The 19,349-nt window shown below is 51.7% G+C and overlaps 2 protein-coding genes across 6 annotated transcripts; one reads left to right on the forward strand and one right to left on the reverse strand.

The window, feature by feature from the left end:
• Positions 1-6,676: 6,676 nt before the first annotated feature.
• On the reverse strand, positions 6,677-13,369 carry CCDC32 (coiled-coil domain containing 32). Of its 4 annotated transcripts, none has more exons than XM_074586649.1 (4): positions 13,303-13,369; positions 12,730-12,979; positions 10,389-10,545; positions 6,677-8,550 (listed from the first exon to the last, which is right to left on the reverse strand). In XM_074586649.1, the coding sequence occupies exons 2-4, from the start codon at positions 12,968-12,970 to the stop codon at positions 8,412-8,414; spliced, it is 537 nt and encodes a 178-aa protein (XP_074442750.1). In that variant the 5' UTR covers positions 12,971-12,979; positions 13,303-13,369; the 3' UTR covers positions 6,677-8,411. The 4 variants fall into 4 exon arrangements, with proteins under 4 accessions (XP_074442750.1, XP_074442749.1, XP_074442752.1 ...); XM_074586648.1 differs by having other exon boundaries at positions 13,276-13,340; XM_074586651.1 differs by lacking the exon at positions 13,303-13,369 and adding an exon at positions 13,156-13,270.
• Positions 13,370-13,415: 46 nt separating this feature from the next.
• LOC141742991 (protein-L-isoaspartate(D-aspartate) O-methyltransferase-like) lies at positions 13,416-19,167 on the forward strand. 2 transcript variants are annotated; one of them, XM_074586647.1, is made up of 8 exons: positions 13,416-13,935; positions 15,129-15,233; positions 15,525-15,556; positions 16,061-16,165; positions 16,832-16,952; positions 17,668-17,753; positions 17,972-18,141; positions 18,476-19,167. In XM_074586647.1, exons 1-8 carry the CDS (start codon positions 13,821-13,823, stop codon positions 18,486-18,488), a joined length of 747 nt encoding a protein of 248 aa, XP_074442748.1. In that variant the 5' UTR covers positions 13,416-13,820; the 3' UTR covers positions 18,489-19,167. The 2 variants fall into 2 exon arrangements, with proteins under 2 accessions (XP_074442748.1, XP_074442747.1); XM_074586646.1 differs by having other exon boundaries at positions 13,471-13,935; positions 19,059-19,167.
• Positions 19,168-19,349: the final 182 nt, after the last annotated feature.

Below are 19,349 nucleotides of genomic sequence, written 5' to 3' on the forward strand. Positions count from 1 at the left end.
CACCTCGCTCCCCGCGGGCTGCAAGGCTCGGTTCTGCGGAGAGCGGGGTGTACGGGCTCAGGACGTCCCCCAGCCACCATCCAAGGCGATTTTCGCCAAAAAAAACCCCAGTACTTTTGGATTCAGCGCAAGCACGATCCATGCGGCTGAGGTGACTAAAGCTGTTTTGCTGTTAACCTCAGCGCGTGCCTGAGCCACGTGCTGCCCCCAGCCCAGGGCAGCCGTAGGGGCAGAGGGTGGTTGGGGTTATTTTGATGAGCTTTCTCCTTTTTAGCAGACATTTTCCGTGCAGGTGGGGCCGTAGGAGCAGGTCTTTAAACCGGGTTTAAGGTCAGGCTGTTCCGGCAGGGCTGGTGGAGGAAAAGCCCCCAAAGAGGTGGCGGAAAAGCCCCCAAAGCCGGGGCTTTCCTCTGCTAGAATGGGGCAATTAGCCCCAGGGGAGCTGCTGGGGCATCCAGCTGTGCCTGGAGCAGGGGAAGGTGCCGGAAAAGGTGAAACCAATTCCCCCAATCAGATATAAAAGGTTATCCCAGGCCTTTTGTGTGAGGAATTGTTCTCTTTCAGTAGCTCTTTTGGCTCTGGGGGGGCTGAAGCAATTTGTTAAACTTAGAAATAGCCGTTAAAGTGCTTCACAGAACTTTAAAGGGAAAAACATTATGGGGGGGGAACCCCCAAATCGGGCTTCTTCTGCTGGTGGGGAAGAGCTGTGTTCCGTGATGAGGTTTCCATCTTGCCGTTATGGAGCAAAGGGGGCTCTGGCTCCCATGGAAAAGCTGGATGAGGCGGATCCTGCGCCGCAGGTGGGGCCCAGGAGGGAGAAGGGGAGACCCAAAACTGTGAGTACCGAACGCTGGAGCTGCTGCTCTGCCTGTCCCTGTCTTGGGGGCACCTGTCTGATGGTGAGCTGGGGGGGGCGTGGGGGTGAAAATGTGAATCTCTTCCCCAAACGTGTCCCCTCTGGCTGCTGGGGAGGGGGCGGGAGGAGCCGGCAAAGGCAGGCGGTGGGATGGGGCGGCTGTAGGAGAGCAGGTGGGAAAAGGGGAGGAAAAAAAGCCTTTTGTCAGGCTGAAAGCTGGAAATAAGAGAGGAAATTAAAAAAAAAAACACAACAGGGTGGCTGGAGTCAGGCTCCTGCCATACAGCGCCCGGCACAAAGCTCTTGGCAACCGCGAGCGTCAGGGCTCTGCGGGAGAGGTGTCGGGGCTCTGGCCTGTACCCAGCCCTGCCCGGCGGCTCCAGGGAATTAAAAGAGCCGGGAAACGGTCCCGGCGAGGGGAAGGAGCTGGGGCTGGTGGGAGGATCAGCGTGGCAGAGCCCCGTGAGGGCCCCCCCAGCCCCGTCCCCCGCTCTCTGCCTCGCCAGGACCAGGGCCCCGCGCTGGGGATCCGCTTTCTGCCCAAACGGCACGTTTGTAGGGTGGATGTTGTCGCATAAGGCAGTTCCAGGGAATTCCTTCCTTTGCTTGGTGTTGCTCAGGGCCCTTCCCCATCACCCGGACGCGTGCCGGAGCCGGGGCTTTGCCGTCCCGGCAGCGACGAGGGATGAAATTCATAAAACACAGGGACCCGGGGGGAGCAGCGTCGCTCCCGCAGCCAGGCCAGAGGGTGAGGGACGAGTCCCTGGGCCCAAACACAGCGTCGGCATCTGGGAAAAGTGGTTCAGAGGCACAAAATGTCATCCCAGTGCCAGGGTCTGGACTGTCAGGGTGACTCGTGGAGGCACCACGGTGTCCCCTTGGAGCGCGCCGGGGCTGCGGATCCTCCTCATCCTCCTGCAGCCTCTGCCGCACCAGAGGAGCTTTTCCCACTCCGTTTTTTTTTCCTTTCAGAAATGATTCCCAGCTTATCTCAAGCTATTGAGTTGCCATGCGGTCGATGGATATGCGGAGAAAGACTCTAGAAAGAGGGGCTTGGGAGAAATTAGCCTTAATTGGGCAATTATTACTGAGTGGTACCGGGTGACTGTAAAAAGAGGCAGCGAGTATTGCTTTGGTATTGATTTCAGTGGCGGGATGATGTTCATAACGCACCACTCCTAACGAGATGCGAGTGGCGAGCAATAATATCAGTGCCCAGTGACTGTAGTAATTACTTCGCTTCCATTACATTATGCAAGAGTGTTATGACAAGCTTGGTGGTAACGAGAGCCGAAACTAAAGCCAGGGGTAATTACGTTGCTGGCCCGAGCTGAGGTTAAGAGAGGGCAGGTGAACGCCCGTCGGAGGCTTTGTGCCCCCTGGTCTGGTTTCGGGGCGGAGGGAGCCCCCAGCAAAGCTTTGTTTGGCTTGTGGCCGGGGCAGGGGATGTGGCAAAGCAGGGAAAGAGTAAAAACAGGTGGAAAATGTTTGGGAATGGGGAAAAGCCTCCCTGGCCAGCCCAAGGGCTGAACTCCCCTGGGCTCTCGGGTGGTTTGGGGTCGTTTACCGCGGAGCAGGGGGGTACGAAGGTGCCGGGAGGGCAACGAGCATCCACAGTCCACCCTGGGCTTGGGAAGTTTGTGCTGGAAAATACAAGCAGCCGCTTTCCCCCAACCCCCACAAACACCATCTTTCAGCTAAAATACTCTTATGAAGTTGTTTTGTTTTTATTTTACTAGAAGTGTCGGGACAAACGCTGCAATTTGAAAGCTCTCAGTTACTCAGAAATACGCTGCCGTGAAACTGCTTTGGAGCAGTTATTGCCCCCCGTGAAAAGGTCGGGGCTTTGTAATTATTTTTTTCATTTTCCTGTGGAAGGAAAAGCAAATCTTTGCTTCTCCACAGGCATCGCTTTGAAGGCAGATGTACTAATTACCGTGAGCCCCATGATAAGGGAGCGCAGAGGAACAGGGCTCCTCGTTACTTAACGTGGCCGGGGTACCTGGCTGCCACAGCCAGAGCGGGTCGTCGCCGTTTTCCTTGGAAGCCTCTGATTCCACGTGCAGGATCTTTTCTTTCGCAGCTTACTTAAATAAGGGGAAATCAAAAATAATAATAATCATCGACTGGAATTATTTTTTGGGGGGGTGAGAGGAATGGACGCTGTCAGACCAGCCCTAGGAGAAGCTCTGCAAAATTATGACTTTTGGTGAGCGAAGGCCGTGGCTTTGTCTGGATCTGATGGATGCGGGTGTTATTAAAGCCGGCCGGGAGCGAGCGCTCGGCCCCGCCACGTCGTCAGCAGGAAGAAAATCAGCTTTGTCTCTGTATCTCGGTCTGGCCGAGAGCTGCTGCTGATCTTAAAGAGCAGAACGATCCGATAAGGGAAGCAGAAGGCTCTTAAAAGCTCATTTGAGATGAGAGATGGGGTTTGAGCGTGACAAATACCGGAGCGGGGATGGTGCGTCCACCCCGGGGTTCGGCTGGGTCCAGGGCGACCCGCAGCGACGCCGGAGCCTTTCCCTTTGCACATCCTTCTCCCGGAAAAGCCTTTTCTGACCTGATCCGTACCGCTTCCAGAGACCCCGGAGGTTAACTCGCTCTTATTCCAAAGCTCCTGCAGTTTCTGTCTCGGGAGGGGTATGCAGGGCGGGTGGGAGAGCTGTGGCCCCGCTCCGTGAGCTGGCGACGCTTCTGGATGCGGCGGTGCCCGAGGAATCTGCTGTGACATCCCGTGCCCGTCCCGCCCCGTACAGACAGGACAGGAATCGGCGTTTTCTGCGATTTCATCCTTCTCTTTGTGCATCAGTCACCAGGTTGGCTTTTAGAAACAACTGCAGGTTCCAGCGGCTGCAGGACATCTCCGGAGAGTGACCGGAGCGGGACCACCCGCAGCCGCTCCTGGAGACGTCACTTTGGTCACCGTTCCTGCCAAATGGCAATCCCGGCCCCGACCTTCCTCCCGCAGCGGGTTGACGTTTTCCCAACCTGAGGTCCCAGAGAGCCCGTCAATTAAGAGGCAGCACGGAATACTCCCAGCATGGTTACGCGCTGCTGCCGGCTCAGGCTTCGCTCGGATTGATTTTGTCGGTTCAAGAACGTGATGAACTGCCTCTTTGCCCCGGGTGGGTTGGGGGGTCCCTGGGGGAGCGTGGGAGGATCAGACTCTGTGTTTATCAGCATTTATCACACACCGACAGACGGGGCCGACCCCATGTGTCCGTCTGTGTCACGGGAGGTGGGTACCCGGGCATGTTTTCCCATGAATATGCGTGAATCCGAGCGGTGGGCTTGGATTGTGCTTGATAGGGACGTTTAATGGATGTTTAGAATCCTAGAGCTGCCCAGGCTGGGAGGGACCTTTCAGACCATCGGGTCCAACCACCAACCCAACGCTGACAAACCCACCACGACCCCACGTCCCTCAGCACCGCGTCTGCCCGGCTTTGAAATCCCTCCAGGGACGGCGACCCCACCACTGCCCTGGGCAGCCTCTTCCAATGCTCGACAACCCTTTCGGTGTCAAAATTGTTCCTAACATCCGTCCTAAACCTCCCCTGGTGCAACTTGAGGCCGTCTCCTCTTGTCCCATGGCCTGTTCCTTGGGAGAAGAGACCGACCCGTTCTGGCTACCCGCTCCTCTCGGGGAGCTGTAGAGAGCGAGAAGGTCTCCCCTCAGCCTCCTCTTCTCCAGGCTGAACACCCCCAGCTCCTCGTAAGACTTGTTTGTGGTTGATTATATTCCACAGAGACACTAATCGGCCTCAGCCATTGCCTGATTATGTTTTTTTCCCCTGGTCACTCACTGGTTTAGGTGCTGCCTTCCACTGTTCCCCTCCCCAGGCTCTCCCCACTGCCCGATGTCCCCGTTGTCCCGGCTGTCACTTTGGCTGGTGACACCCGAGCGATGGCCCTTGCGTGCTCTGACGGGGCAGCACTCGGATTCTCTTACATTTCACTTTATTCCACTCCATCTTGAACACAAATCACTGGCAGCCTGAGGCTGGTGATGTTACGACACCGGAGGGATGCAGCTCCCTGGGATGTTTAAGGGGGCAGAGAAATGCTGTTTCGTGCGGAGAAAAGGGTGAAGTATCATCTTTCTGAGGTCTTTGCTTGTGCTTAACAGTCTGGACCCGATGCTTTCAGACACGGCTGCCGTGGGCCCGTCGGCACCTACTGAGCGTTCGCTTTTCCCTGTCGCTGTGTTGTTATCCACGGCTCCTCTTTTGTTCAGGTTGGCGCATCTCCTGGTGAGGGAATTATTTCCACCAGGAAGGCTGCTGTTGCTGTATAAGCAAGGAAAATCCCTAGCGGAGACACTGCTTGTACCAGCAGTAGCTTGTCTGACCGATAGGAGCGAAACAGCTCGCTTTTCCTAGAATAAACCGTAATACTTTGAAGTAAAGTCCTTCTAGTTAAACCACGTGTGGCATCACCAGCGAGTGCAGCTACAGTGCCTGGACGCGTCGTGTTTCCTTGCATATTCCCATTTTAAGTGATCTTGTAAAGTTTGTAATGGTTTTACCAGAGGAGTTCTTGCTGTCCTTCTGGTGGTTTAAGCCTAGGACCCCCCCAAGTCTGACTTCTCCTGGGCCGGTGTCCCGAGGGTGGGCTCCCAGCTGGTTCTTCTGGACGCCTCTGCGCCGCAGCCTCCACCGCACGCTCCCCCTTCCCTCGGGCAGCATCGGTCGGGCTGCTCAAGCGTAAATGCTTCTGTACAGTAAACGTGTGGTTAGGTTAAAACTAGATCAAACCCATAGCTTTTCTTTTTTAAAAAACACCACCACTGTTGTGTGTTGTTAAGCAGATAGCTCAGGTCTCTCCATCCTGCTGTTCCCGTCCCGGCTGCGCTAGAGTGAGTCAGGCAGCCTGTGGAGCGGGGCTGCAAACAGACGGGGCTGGATCTATTGCTTGATCTGAAGGCAGTCTCCAATTAAATGCCAATCTATGAGCGCGTTGGCAGGTTTAATTCTCTGCTGGGAAGATGACGCCACGGTGCTTCAGGACCTAATTTACCATCTTGCGCTGACATTACCAATCAACAGCCGCAAACCGGTGTTTCTTCCCGACTCGTGTCCAGCATGGCAAGCGAGCAAACCCACGCTCGGCTGTCCTCTCCGGCTTCCCTGGCCATACCGGAGCCCATGGAGCTGGTACTGCACCACCGCAGCCAACCGAGCCCTGGGCAGCCCAGCCACGGCGCTGCCGGAGCGGGAGCTGGGTGCCCGTGGGGACGGGGACTTCCCTTGGATCTGGATGTGGCTCTCGATGGGCTCTTGTGACCAGCACTGGTTCTCTCCTCCACCACAAAGCACGCGTGCGACTGCCTGGCCTCCATCCTGCTAGCCACCCGTTTGTTCTGGTCTCTCTCTTTTCCTGGAAGTCCCTGGACCTGAGGAGAAGGAGCAGAGCGATAGGACTGGCTCCCCGCACCCCCGGGGAGCGCCTTACCTGCAGAGCTGCTCTCCCTGCCGCGTTTAAACGGATCCTCCCAGGAAGCGACTCGGACAAGCTGGGGTTCTGGACAAATGGAGGCAGGTGACCACCTCGTTCTTCAGTCACCCGCGCAGACAGCTGGGTGTAACCAACCCGCAAAGGACCCGCAGACACCTTGCCAGAGGGTCAAGGCAAATTCATGGTGCTCGGCTAATTCTGCATTTGGACAGTCCTTCCCCAGAGCCCTTCCTAGAGCTTCAGAGCGATTTTTAAAAACGAAATGATGAGAGCTGCTGTCTCTAAGGGCCCTCCTCTAGAGGAAATGCTAGGTCATGTTGACCCGGCACCGCAAACGTTTCAGTACAGTTATTCTGGACACGCTTCTCTCTCCGATACCTTTAATGGGAATAGACGAAATAATATAAAGCGTCTTCACAGTCATTGCTAATCACAAGGAGGGAATGTATTGACTACAAAATAGCCAGGGCACAGGCAGAGAAATTGCATCTTTCTCTCTTTGTACACACCACTTCTGGTAAATGCTCGGAAGCGTCAGAGGTGAGAGATTTACAGCACTGTGTCTGTACAGGGAAGCAGACTTATTTTTGGAGATCAGAGACACTTAAAAGATGACAGAACCCACCCTCCAACAAGACATGAGACTTGTGAGTCTCGTATCACTGACATACAGGTGATTCACCGTATTTCTCAAGTTTGTTTGTTTGTTTTTTTAAAAAAAGTGTGTGTTCTAATGGAGAATTACGAGGACGACCCTCATGATGAGTGACCCCGGGGGGTGTTACGCTGACAAAGCTGGTCGTGGACACGGACACTGAGTCCTGCCACGGACGGAGACGCACCGACAGAATAACAGCTGTCAGCAGCGCAGATAACGGCATCACTTATCACTGCACAGAGACAGGCAACGCCTATCAAGGAGCTACTTTTAAAAATGTATTTTCATGGAGGTACACAATGAACCCAGTATGAATCCAGTGTGCGTAAGCTCCCAGAACCACCCCTACAATTTCTGTCCTAACGAGCTTTCTCTGACAGAAGATGTGCGCTGCTTCCCTCTACTGACCCTGCGTGTCAGTGCCAAGACAGAAAAGCCCAGGTTCAAGAAGAATCAGTTTTATACAAGTACGCGATTACAGATTCTTTGATTAGTAATGGGAAATAAACCCTCTGCAGAGCTGAACGGGATGCAAAACAATTAAATACTAGAACATGTTTAAAGTCAGATAATTCTGTGCAAATCTGTGGTGACAACAAGTTATTTGTAGCCTCCCTGGTTATTGCTCTTGGTTTCCCGATACAGAATCTCACCTGACCTTCTCGTGGAGAGGCTGAAGGAGAAAAAGAAGAGGTACAAAATGACCAACAAGAGGGGAAAAAAAAACCCCAAACCCTCCCCCTCCAGCCTATTCTACAATAGGGAGTTTGGCCAATGCGGTAGGAGGGCATGTTACACAGAGTGGAATGTTAAACAGTTACAGGATCGATGATATCATCAATTTACTGATTGCGATGGTAGCTTCCTTTAGGGTCCCAAATTCACGTAGGTGAGAAATACTTGTCTTCCTCCAGGCACAGCTCAGGGCCAACTCCGACTTAAACAGCGACGATCTAAGGAAACACCCCAGTGGACTTTGCAGGAAAGAAAAGAAAAAAAGCCCAACTGAGTAATAAAAAAGGTACAAGCCAGGAAGAAAAAATGAATCAGTGGTTTTATCTGTTCTGTTCTAGACCGTTATGTCTTCTGATGCTCCTGAACAACTGCTTTTTTATCTCGTTTAATACATCTCCTGATGAATTACAAACTAGTCCGCTTCAGACTGGAATGATTAGGTTGCTACAGGCTGGGAGAAGATCGAAGAAGGATGTCAGTCCAGCGTGCTCTGTGTCACAGGCGTTCCCCTCTTGTCCGTTACAGGTGCCAGTCACTGTCTCTGGAGGTCCAGAGCTGGGGGGTTTTCTGTGTTGGAGGTTTTTTTTTTTTTTTTAAAATGACTGATAATTGGCACTTTTGCCCCTCTACCCCCTCATTGCTACTGCTGGGTACTTCCTCAGGGTTGGGACGAGAGGCAGCTCTGCGGCACGGCTGGCGCGTAGCTCACTGCTCTGCAGCTGGCGGCTCTTCCTCGCTCTCCTGCTTCTCTGGCCGGGACTCCGGAGGGATGAGGCACTGAACCTCCTCCGTGTTGATGGCCACTTTGTCAGGCTGCAGCCATCGCTTCAGGTGTTCTAGCGTGCTGAGGGCAAGCAAAGACACAAAGTCAAACGAGAGAGCAACAAAGCCCCACAGCAATGTCTGAAAAACGTGTCTGGGAAACCCTCCTGATATATTTCTTTCACCTCTGTAGATATTCCTATTGCCGCAGATAAGGTCTGTCGTGAGACTGATCCCTGTGCTAGAGGAGAAAGCGGAATCTTTCATTCTACAAAGACGTTCTGCTGTAGTTGGGCTTTTTCAACTGTGCTTAGAGAAGTTTTACACTCAGATTTTTCTCTAGGAAAAGAATCCTCAGCAGGGACATCAGCCCTCACGTTCCTGAAGTACCGCTCTGTCTCTGTCTCTACACTTCCCTTTCCAGCCTTCTGGGCTGGAGGTAAGAAAACTAATGTTAAAACAAATCAACAGCTACTTAATTGTGATGAAAATTAGGAAATACAGGGGAGGAAGGGGGTGGAACAAAACCAAAACAGGAAGCACCTATAAAAACGTGTGAGCATTAATAAAACCAGAAGAGTAAAGAAGAAAAAGGCAGTATGTGGACACTCTGGAATGCTAACCCTGCTACGGGTTCTATAGATGTTTATAAATATATACCAGCAGAATTCCTGTCTTACAGCCTATCTCACGGTAACTGGTCTGACCAGAACAGATCTACCCCATCTTTGTTTAAATGCTGACTATAACCCTAAAAGTTTAATATTATAATTCTTAAATGTATGTGCGTGTGTGCTCATCTTCTGACAGTGTGATTCAGGCCATGCAATCCCGCCACAACAAAATTAACTTGCTCTTGTTCTTTCACAAGAGCACAACTTTGCTTGGTAACATCCTTGAAATTATCTGTGTGCTTAAAAGTTGAGGCTTGTTTAATTACGTTGGTGGGTGAGAATCACATACTTCAGAAGCATTCGGGAGTGACCTCTAACTTCATAGCCAATTCTAAGGAGGAAAATTCTTTCATGAATAACATCCCCAGCCTTTAAAAACAGAGCAGAAAGAGCACATACGTCTACAAAAGCTTGTTTTTAAATACAAATCACATTGAAGTTAACTGGTCAAAGAAAGAATCTAAAAACTCTTCATAAACGTGGATTATTTTTCATACTTAAACTCACGAACTAGCTTAAGCGGATTTTCTTCAAGGGAGAAAAATAATCTTTTCAGCTAGAGGCAATCATGAAAAATGTCAGCTCAGGAAGGAGAAAAACGGAGAGCATTATAAGCGATCGGAACTGTGAGATTGCTAAAGAAAAGGACTCTCCTCTTAATTCGTACACCATCCGTAAAAGGGGAATGGGTGAGAGAGCAGCCGCATTGTAAAAGAGGCACGGAAGGGAGAGCCACTCGGAAATCTAATCTCAGGACTGGTACCAACCCTGTAATGAACTTCAGATCCCACTTGTGTCTGAAGCGGTGCTTAACTGGGCCCTTACAACGATGGCAGGGAACGGCCTGGGCTTCACTTTTGAAGTTAAGCCTTAAAAAAAGCCATCTCAGACGCATCACACATCCCCGCCTCCACTCCGCTCCTTCCCCACCCCAAATGTGACGAGGGAAATTATCAAGTCGGTTCCAGTTGTTTCCACCCCAGTCTGAGGGATGCAAAAATCAGTGAAGAGCATTGAAGGGTGACACCCTACGTGCTCTGTGTGTTCCCCTCTGGTAGGATGCAAATGGGCATTATCCACCCGTTTCAGAATTCCCGTGACAGCCTTACCAATCTGTGCTGAGACGGTACTTTTGTTATAATGTCCTATTGCAAGTCCTGACAAAACCTTATTTGAGTCTTTCAGAAATAAAGTCTGTTCGCCAACGCGGTAAGTGGTAATCCCTTCTCATCGACTTGCTTATTACCTCTCATCAGAGTCATGTCCCTCTACGTAAAATTCAGACTCAAACTTCTCCTGCAGGAACCTGTCCCAGCATTCCTTCTTAGCCTGGGAGAGAGTGCGCAGCATCTCCTTGGAGGTCACCTCTTGCGACAAGCCTTTAATTCTCATCAGTCTTCTCTCTGCGAAGAGAGGCAAAGGAGAGGACTTGATTATCTTTATTCTGTTTTTCTGAAAGGGAAGAAAAGAAGTATTTTTTCCATAGCAAAGAAGTTAAATTCACTTTTCAAGACTAAGTCATATTTTAAAAGTCATTTTTCCCTCTGTATTTCAAGTCTGCATGACTGTATTTCTTGTATGTATACAAGATGATGGTTTTTAGGTGATGCTTCTGAAGGAAATAAGGTTTACGCAATCACTCAACTCTGCCCATTTTTGAGTTGTTTAACTTTCACACTTACTGTTCGGTTTCCACACAGGAGGGTTCGGATCTCACAGGCATTAAGTTCCCACAATGTCCATGCAAATTGCCATGGAATATAAATTACACTAATGGTAGTGTGAATCCAAGCAATGCCCAAACCAAGGGAAAAAAATGCAAGTGCAGCAGTATTATTACTGGTATTGGATATCTTGTAGGAGAATGTGGTATTGTGAGTTTCTCAGCCACAGGGGACGATGAAAAGCACCTCCTTACCAGACGCAGGGTAACCCAACTACAGTACCCAAAGCCACAAGAAAGCAAATTTAATTGATTCCTCTGGTCAAATTCCTGTTATAATGGTTTAACTCCTTAAATTGGGTCAGGTATTGACTTGTAATCACTCTTTTTACTGAAAAGCGTATCATCACTAGTTGAATTGGGCTAGTTCACAACACTGTGGGCCACCTCTTGGGCATTTTGGAGGTTGTCTCGTGTCACAGAATTGAGCTGTCACCGAAAGCCCTAGCAATTCAGATTGGAGTTATTGTTACCTGTCCAAACATACTGCCAGGCTGATGCCATGATTTCACAATCGCTAATCCTGGCCAGGTACCAACCTAGAACAGGTTTATATTTCTGTTGACTTAGCTGGAATATCCAAGAGAAACTTCTCTTGTAAGTCTCCTTGTAAAAATTAATTCACTGGCGTTTTCTGAACAAGTCAGATCTGCAGCAATAATTAATACCAGAAGAGCCATTTATGTCTTGTTGCTGTGGCACCCTTCATCTAATATTACGAGCTCTGCTTAGTGTACTGTGAAATAACAGTCTAATAACAGCAACTAAGGCAAGATGGAAGCTGTAGCAGAAATACAAGCTTAAAAAGCTCCTTCTGCCACCCATTCCTCCTGCCGTGTTTCTGTCCGCTGCTTCCTACGCACGCCAAGCCGTGTGCGCTGCACTGCAAACCAGGTTACAAACTGACCCAGGATAAAAATAACTCCACGGGAGGGAAAGAAGGGGAAAAAAAGAGCTGTAAAGATGGAATATTTTGCTACAAGCGGAGGGAGGAGCAGTCCAGCTGCTGGAGAGCAGGGGAACCCCAAAGCTTCCTCCCAACAGGCAACATGAGCATCCTCCCTGGGGCTGAATGCTGATGAGGCCTGGGAAGGGAGTAGGAAATACTTAAAACAGGGTCACAAATTCCCTGGTCTTAGAGCTAAAGACTGCAGTGCGTAGCTGTGCGAGGGCGTTAGCTCCAGTACTGGTAACCTTATCATCCCTCCTATCGAGTGTTTCTATCAGCTGTTCCGCTGTTCACAACCAATTTATGGCTTTATAGATTATGTAGGAACTAAGAGAAGCAATCACGCAAAGATGATCTGCGTGACCTGTCATCTTAAAATACAGATTCTAGCAGACACGATTTGGGAAAGCATCAGAGCTTTGTTTCCCACACCTGCCCCCCTCCTCTCCAACCAGAAAAAAGGTCACAGAAACAAATTTCACTTTTCTCTTTCCACTCAGAAGCGTCTCCCAAGACTCCATAAAAAGGATGAGACAAATAATGGTAACACAAAACACGTAGGCTCTATAGTGAGTTCAGAATGCGTTTCCCCCTCCCCGAGTCAACTACAGTGGAACTATATGCTGCTCAGAGGGAAAACAGCAGTGTCCCTACCCTACTTATTTTGCAGGAAAAAACCCCACAAATTCTTTGGTTGGTACTTGATAAAAAGTTCCTTTTTGTGGCAAGGCTGAAGAAGCTACAGCTGTGCTTCTCATTTCCACTACTGCACTTGCAGTAAATGAATCGGACGCTCTATTAAATAGCTGTGAGATGTCTTTCTCCCCAGAGCGGTGAGCACCGCCACCTCAGCCGTGCAGAGTCACAGCTGTCATCTGAGCACACGGAGCAGTCGAAGCCCTACCGGACACTCACCAAGGGACGCTAAATACACCTCGGAATCATTCAGGGGCGCCCAGGGCTTCACAGCTGTTTGGGAAGAGGCATCTGACCCCCTGCCCTGGCTCCCTCCCTCGGCGTAGGAATCCATGAAGGAGTCTGTGAAGGCGTCGGTAGCATCCTTCTGCTCGGGACGCGGCAGACAGGAGCAGATCTCAGCCCAGAGGTCTTCGCTGGACCTGGCCACCACGGAGTCAACGCTCTCCATCATCCTCATGGCGAAATCCTGGGCGGGGGGTGGGGGGAATTAAGCGATAAACAGCGAGCAGAAAACCCTCCCTCCCGGCCTCCCCCCGTCCACCCCGCTCTGCCCAAGGCGTGCCACCGGGACCCCTCACCCCCCGGGGAAGCGCGGCCTCCGTCCGGAGAGCCACCACAGGCCCCAGCGGGTGGCGTTTGTACCCGGGGCCCGGCGGGGCCTGAGGGACCCCACAGGGACAGGCCGCGCTGCCCCTGCCGGCGCCGCGCCCCTCCGCCCAGGCCCCTGGTGCCGCCGCTCCCGCGGCCGCCCGATCCCCGCACCCGCCTCAGCCGCCGCCGCAGCCGCACCGTAAACACCGGGAGCCGCAACGGCTTCCCCCCACCCCTCGACTGGCGTCCGGCTCCGGCCAATTGCCGCGCTCTCCCGGTGCCGAGAGGGCACCCATTGGCCCGCCCCCGGCGGAGGGCGGGGAATCGGCGGGCCGCCTGAGGGGAAAGTGACTCCGCCGCGGCGCCATCTTGGCGAAGGGCGGAAGTTTTCCTGCGCGGCGGAGGCGAGTGCGCCGTTACACCGGGCAGAGGGCGGGCTGGGGCCTGCTCCGGCCCTTCCCCAGCAAGGGCAGGCCGGGCCGGGGAGGAGGGTTCTCCCTGCGCCGCGGTGCGGGCCTTGTCACCTCCCGGGGCTGGGCCCAGAGCCTGTCTCGCCGGGAGCCCGTGTCGATTCTCGGGCTGACAGCCTGCCCCGTGCAACGTGCGAGCCCTGACGGCCCTCGGATGGTAGAATAAAGTGCGGGATTGTGTCGCAGTGAGGAAATATTCAGTTTGGGGGTGTGAATTCCCCCTCGGCAGGCTGCCCTCCCTGTGGGATGAGCTCTCTGCCACCCGCCGCCCTCCTCGCACTCATGGGACTGCTCTTCGCCAGGACGATGGCCTGGACTTCCAGTGGCAAGACGCACCCCGAGCTCGTCAACAACCTCTACAGTGAGTACCGGCCCCGGGGGAACCCGCTGGCACCTCAGTGTCCGGCCGTTTGGCGTGCTACAGCGGTACACTGCGATGCTGTTTGCTCTGAAATGCTGGAGTTAATATCGCCTGTGTTTCAGCATTTGTCCCAGTCTGAACTCAGTCTATTTATAATTGGAAACAAGGTGTTACGCCAGAAGTGGCAGGAAAGGCTGTCATAGAATCACGGAATGGTTTGGGTGCGAAGGGACCATTAAAGGGCATCCAGTGCCACCCCCTGCCCTGGGCAGGGACACCTCCCACCAGCCCAGGTTGCTCCAAGCCCCGTCCAACCTGGCCTTGAACCCCTCCAGGGATGGGGCAGCCACAGCTTCTCTGGGCAACCTGGGCCAGGGGCTCACCACCCTCACACCAAAGAATTTCTCCCTCTGATCTCATCCAAATCTCCCCTCTTTCAGTGTAAAACCCTTCCCCCTCGTCCCACGGCTCCCCTCCCTGCTCCAGAGTCCCTCCCCAGCTTTCCTGGAGCCCCTTTAGGGCCTGGCAGGGGCTGGAAGGTCTCCCCGGAGCCTTCTCTTCTCCAGGCTGAACCCCCCCAGCTCTCTCAGCCTGTCCTCCCAGCAGAGGGGCTCCAGCCCTCCCAGCATCTCCGGGGCCTCCTCTGGCCCCGCTCCAACACCTCCGTGTCCTTCTGCTGTCGGTGCCCCATCGCTGGAGGCAGCACTGCAGGGGGGTCTCCCAGAGCGGAGCAGAGGGGCAGAATCCCCCCTGCGCCCTGCTGCCCACGCTTCTATCCATGGCCTTCCTTCCGCTGCTCTGGAGGAGTAAATGCATGACACCTTTTAAAATGCCACACAATGCGACATCACTCTGAGCCCGTGGATGCTGAAGCATCCTCAGCCCGTGCTTCCCCTCTGGTGCGATGATCTTTGATTACTTTAGCAGCCCCAGAAACACTGTGGGTGGAAGTCACCGTCCTCTGAGAGACCGGGCTGAGGGTTGGGTCCATAACGAGTTTTCCTTCGGTGTAGCAGAAACTGAAAAGGACGCGCTTCCATCTGCGTTTTTGTTTTCTGTCCCTTCTCAGATTCTTAACACTGAATTCTCCCAGTTCCACTAACTCCCTGAACTGTACCTCCCCCTTCCAAACCTCCCCTTGCTACAGGATGGAGGATTTAAGTTATTTTTCTCCATTTTCCCTCTTCTCCCAGAAAAAGGGATAATTAAATCCCAGCGAGTGTTTGATGTGCTATTGGCTACGGACAGAGGTCACTACATCAAGTATTTCCCATACATGGATTCTCCTCAATCTATCGGTGAGTACCCATCACCGTTCTTTCGCTGTGCACATCGACGGTGCTCCTCACGCGGACAGCAGGGCGCGCGATGGCTGGGCAGGTCCCGCTCCCTGTGCTTGGTGCTCTCTCCCCAAAACAGCGGCTGGGTTTTACGATGGGTCAGGTAGAGCAAACCCTATCCCTGTTTCAGCTGTGGGATCCAGAGGAACTTTTTAGCGGAAAGTAGAGGAGAAAAAAGAACTGTTCATATCAGTAATTATAATAGTCATTTTCTGTATCACATAACTTTTGCCACTTGTTTCCTTTTAGGATACAAGGCTACGATCAGCGCACCGCATATGGTAAGATGAAACTTTTCACTTTTAACAGAAATGGAACAAATTGTTTGTTTGCCATTTCTTATTTTATTTTTTCTTAAAAACTAAAGCAGAAAGGTCAAACAGATCCCGCGGATGTGATTATCATACTTGTTTCTTTATGCACTGTATATGTGAAGCTCTTTTGTTTTTAAGAAGAGTTTGCCCTGTGCTGTTTAAGTTGCTTTAAAAGTATGCTTGGACAGGAGTTCTGTGCAACTGAGGCTAACTGTTAATCTTGTACCTTCTTCGCACGAGACCCTTTTTCCCCGCTGCTTCACATCTTATTACTGAACCTCTTCCCAAATGCTGTCCTGCAAAAACCTCTTCCAGATCAAACACTTGAATTTCACTCTGAACGTGTCAGACAAAATGCCGGGAGCGCTTTGTTGAAACCGGAGCAGATAATGCTCAGAACAAGAAAAAAATCTTAGGAGAGGAAACTAAAATGGGATTTTTCCCACCTCCTTGTACTTGTTGTCCACGCAGCATGCCCACGCACTGGAACTGCTGAAGGATCAGCTTGTGGAAGGTGCGAAAGCGCTGGACGTTGGCTCTGGAAGCGGATATCTCACGGCCTGCTTTGCCAGGATGGTAAGCTCACCAGACTCCGGTTCTAGCTGGTGCGGCACATCAGGATGGGCAGCTTGCCGCAGCGGCACGTGCTTCTTGCGGGGGGAAGGGGAAAACTCATCCCAGACCAGCTTGTAGTAAAACCAAATACAGTCAGTTTTGGAATCTAAATGGCTGCTGCACCTGCCGTGGGATGTTTTGTAGGAGCGGGTCAAGAGGAGTGCGTTAAGCCTCTGTGCAAGTCCATTGTAGGTTCTTAGTTCTGTAGACTGTCTAGAAACAGACAGTCACAGTCTGTTTCTTTGGTTTTTAAACTCCTGAAATTATTTTCTGTGAAGTGCTAGAGAGCTGGTCAAGTTACTCTTCTCAGGAGGTTGGTTAGTCAAGAACTGGCCCGGCCATGGAAGCTGCTAATTCTACCAAATAAATATTTCTTTGGAAATGAAGGATTCCCAGGAATCCCTGTAGGCGGTGTCTGTGTATCCTTCAAGTAGCTGATAGCACTGGGACTGCTCAGCCTTAAAACCAGGGGACAGGGTATTGCTGCCTCCTGTTCGGAAACTCTGCTCTTAAGTTTCTTCCTGGAAATTCTCCAGTTCTCCACTCCCCACAGTAACTTGCCCTATAAAATATACCTCTCTACCACGTGGGAGGTGTTAGGTGTTTGTCTGCTGTTTTTCTTTTCAGATGGGCCCAACGGGGAAAGCTGTGGGCGTAGAGCACATTAAAGAGCTGGTACACGAGTCCATCAGAAACGTCCAAGAAGATGATCCAACGCTGCTCAGCTCTGGCCGTGTAAAGCTTGTGGGTGAGCTCTCTGGGATCCTGGTGCTTCTTCCCCCCCGGGATGGGGCATTTGCTGTGGCTCCTGCTGAGCTCTGCTTCCCTGAGCAGTTGTTGCCGTTTGCGTTGATGCTTGCCAAGGTGTTGCCAGAAACCAGTGGCTGAGTAAGGCCCGTGCCACGCTGGCCTGAGCACTGCCGTGTAAACGAGTGGTATTTAGTGGTACAAGCAGTCTTACCATAGCCCTGACTACCTTAATTCAGCAAGAGACGCTCTTCAGAGCAGAGGGGTTGTATCGCACCTGGGTTTTAGTTTATCGGAATGAGTCTGCACACACTGTTGTGGTTTTTTGGGAGGGATAACTTGAGTCAGTTCTTCCTGTGTCTGGAATCTCAGGCCTGCACAAAGTCACTGTGTTACTGGAAGGGCCTCCTGGCTTTGACTGTTCCTCCTCCTCGCGTGGCTCAGTTCCAGAAATCTCACCCCCTTTTTGAAAAAGTAAACCAACAAAATTCAAATTCCCATCGCAGCCTCGTTGCAAAGTTTTCATCATCTAGAGTTCAGCTGAAAGGATATAGGAAGAATCTAGTGGGAGGTGTCCCTGCCCAGGGCAGGGTGTTGGAACTGGATGATCCTTAAGGTCCCTTCCAACCCAAACCATTCAATGATTCTATGAATTATTTTTTGTGGGGAGTTGTTGTCAGAACAAAAGTCTTTTCTGCATGTTTTTCCTGCTGCAGTTGGAGATGGCAGGCAGGGATATCCTGAAGAAGCTCCATACGATGCCATCCACGTTGGCGCAGCAGCAGAAACTGTACCAAAGGAGGTAAGAGTGGTCCTGCTGGGCGTCTGTGGCCGTGGGCTGCCTGTGCCAGTAGCTTTGAAAAAACCTAATAATTAGGGAACCACTGGAAGCTGCTTTTTCTGTCTGTCTAATATGAAGCTGCCAAGCTCGTGCTTTTCAGGGTGTTACAACCTTCGCAGTGTGGCTTATTTCTGTTGTCTCTTCTCGGCTCTGCTGATTCTGGTTTCTCTGCGTGCCAGCTGCTGAATGAATTGAAGCCGGGAGGCCGGTTGATATTGCCTGTTGGTCCCGAAGGCGCAAACCAAGTTCTGATGCAGTACGACAAAACGAGTGATGGGCAGATCGTCGAAACGCAACTGATGGGCGTCATCTACGTTCCCCTGACAGATAAGGAAAAGCAGTGGCCTCGGTAAAAATTTGCTCTCCCCTGAGGAACGTTTCTTCCTCACGGCTGTCTGTGTGAGCTCGCTGTCCGTGATGCTGGCTTTACTGACAGAGTCCTGCATTCCCAGCAGATGCTGGTTGTGAAAGAGAGAAGGAAGAGTTTGGCTGTGGTGAGGCACAGCGGGGGAGCAGGATGCATTTTCTATTAGATAGCGCTTGCAGAATGAGGACTTGAGCTTTTCTTCTTTCTTTTTTTCTTTTTCTGGAGCCTGTGCACTTTCATAAACACTGTAGCCGTGTTGATTCTGTTGCTGAACTGGAGGCCGTGAGTAGTAACTGTTGGTTTTTCTTTGCCTCAGGGATGAATTCTGACAGCGGGATGGATATCTCTAGCGTGACCTCAGAAAGCTCGGGAACAGGACTGGTGACTGTAGATGGGCTGCCTGGTTTTGCTTTTTGAGCAGAAGCTTTCTCAGCAGAGGTGCTTGCGAGGGCAAATCCTGCTTTCGCAGAGCTTGTTAGGGAGGGATGGACGGAGAAAAGGGTATTTCTCCGGCAGCAGGAGCAGGGGAGACTCTCGGAGGCCATGTCTGCTCCCAGGCAGCACGTGGATGCAGATAACTCCGGCTGTCCTCCTGGTAAGCTGTAGGTACCATCTATTCACAGGGAATTCCCAATGCAGGCAGGAATACTTAAATCTTCACTAAAAATACTCTTTAATATTGACTACTCTGCCTAATGCTTGAAGAAAACAAGACGCAATTACTGTTTCAGAGCGGCGATCTACCCTGGTTCGTCAAAGTTTAATTACGAGAGCATGTTCTCTTCCCCTCTTGCATCAACTAATTTAATCGCTGGTTGCAACGCTGAGAATTTTGGGGTTCAGAAAGATTACAGTCTCTCGTTTTTTTTTCCTCCTCCCGCTGGCACTGGGGGGCTCAGGTGGGCGCAGGGAGGCATGAGGGCTCTTCTGGAACCGCTGGAATGATGGAACGGATACTTTTTCGTGGAAATAAAGGTGATCCTGCCATGAGCCATCTGCAGCAGCTCACGTTCTGTGCCAGTTGTCTTCCCGTTGAATCGCCGGTTCCCCTCACTTTCCCCTCCGCCCGAGGCTCTGTGCTTCTGTGGGGTTTTCTCTTACCCCCCCAAGAAAACAGAATGCGGCTTTGAAAAGTAAGAGCCGTGCATCCTTGGGAACTGCTCATCGACTTTGAGCCCAACAAAAAAAAC

Source organism: Larus michahellis, chromosome 4 (genome assembly GCF_964199755.1).
Source record: "Larus michahellis chromosome 4, bLarMic1.1, whole genome shotgun sequence".
NCBI classification, from domain to species: domain Eukaryota; kingdom Metazoa; phylum Chordata; class Aves; order Charadriiformes; family Laridae; genus Larus; species Larus michahellis.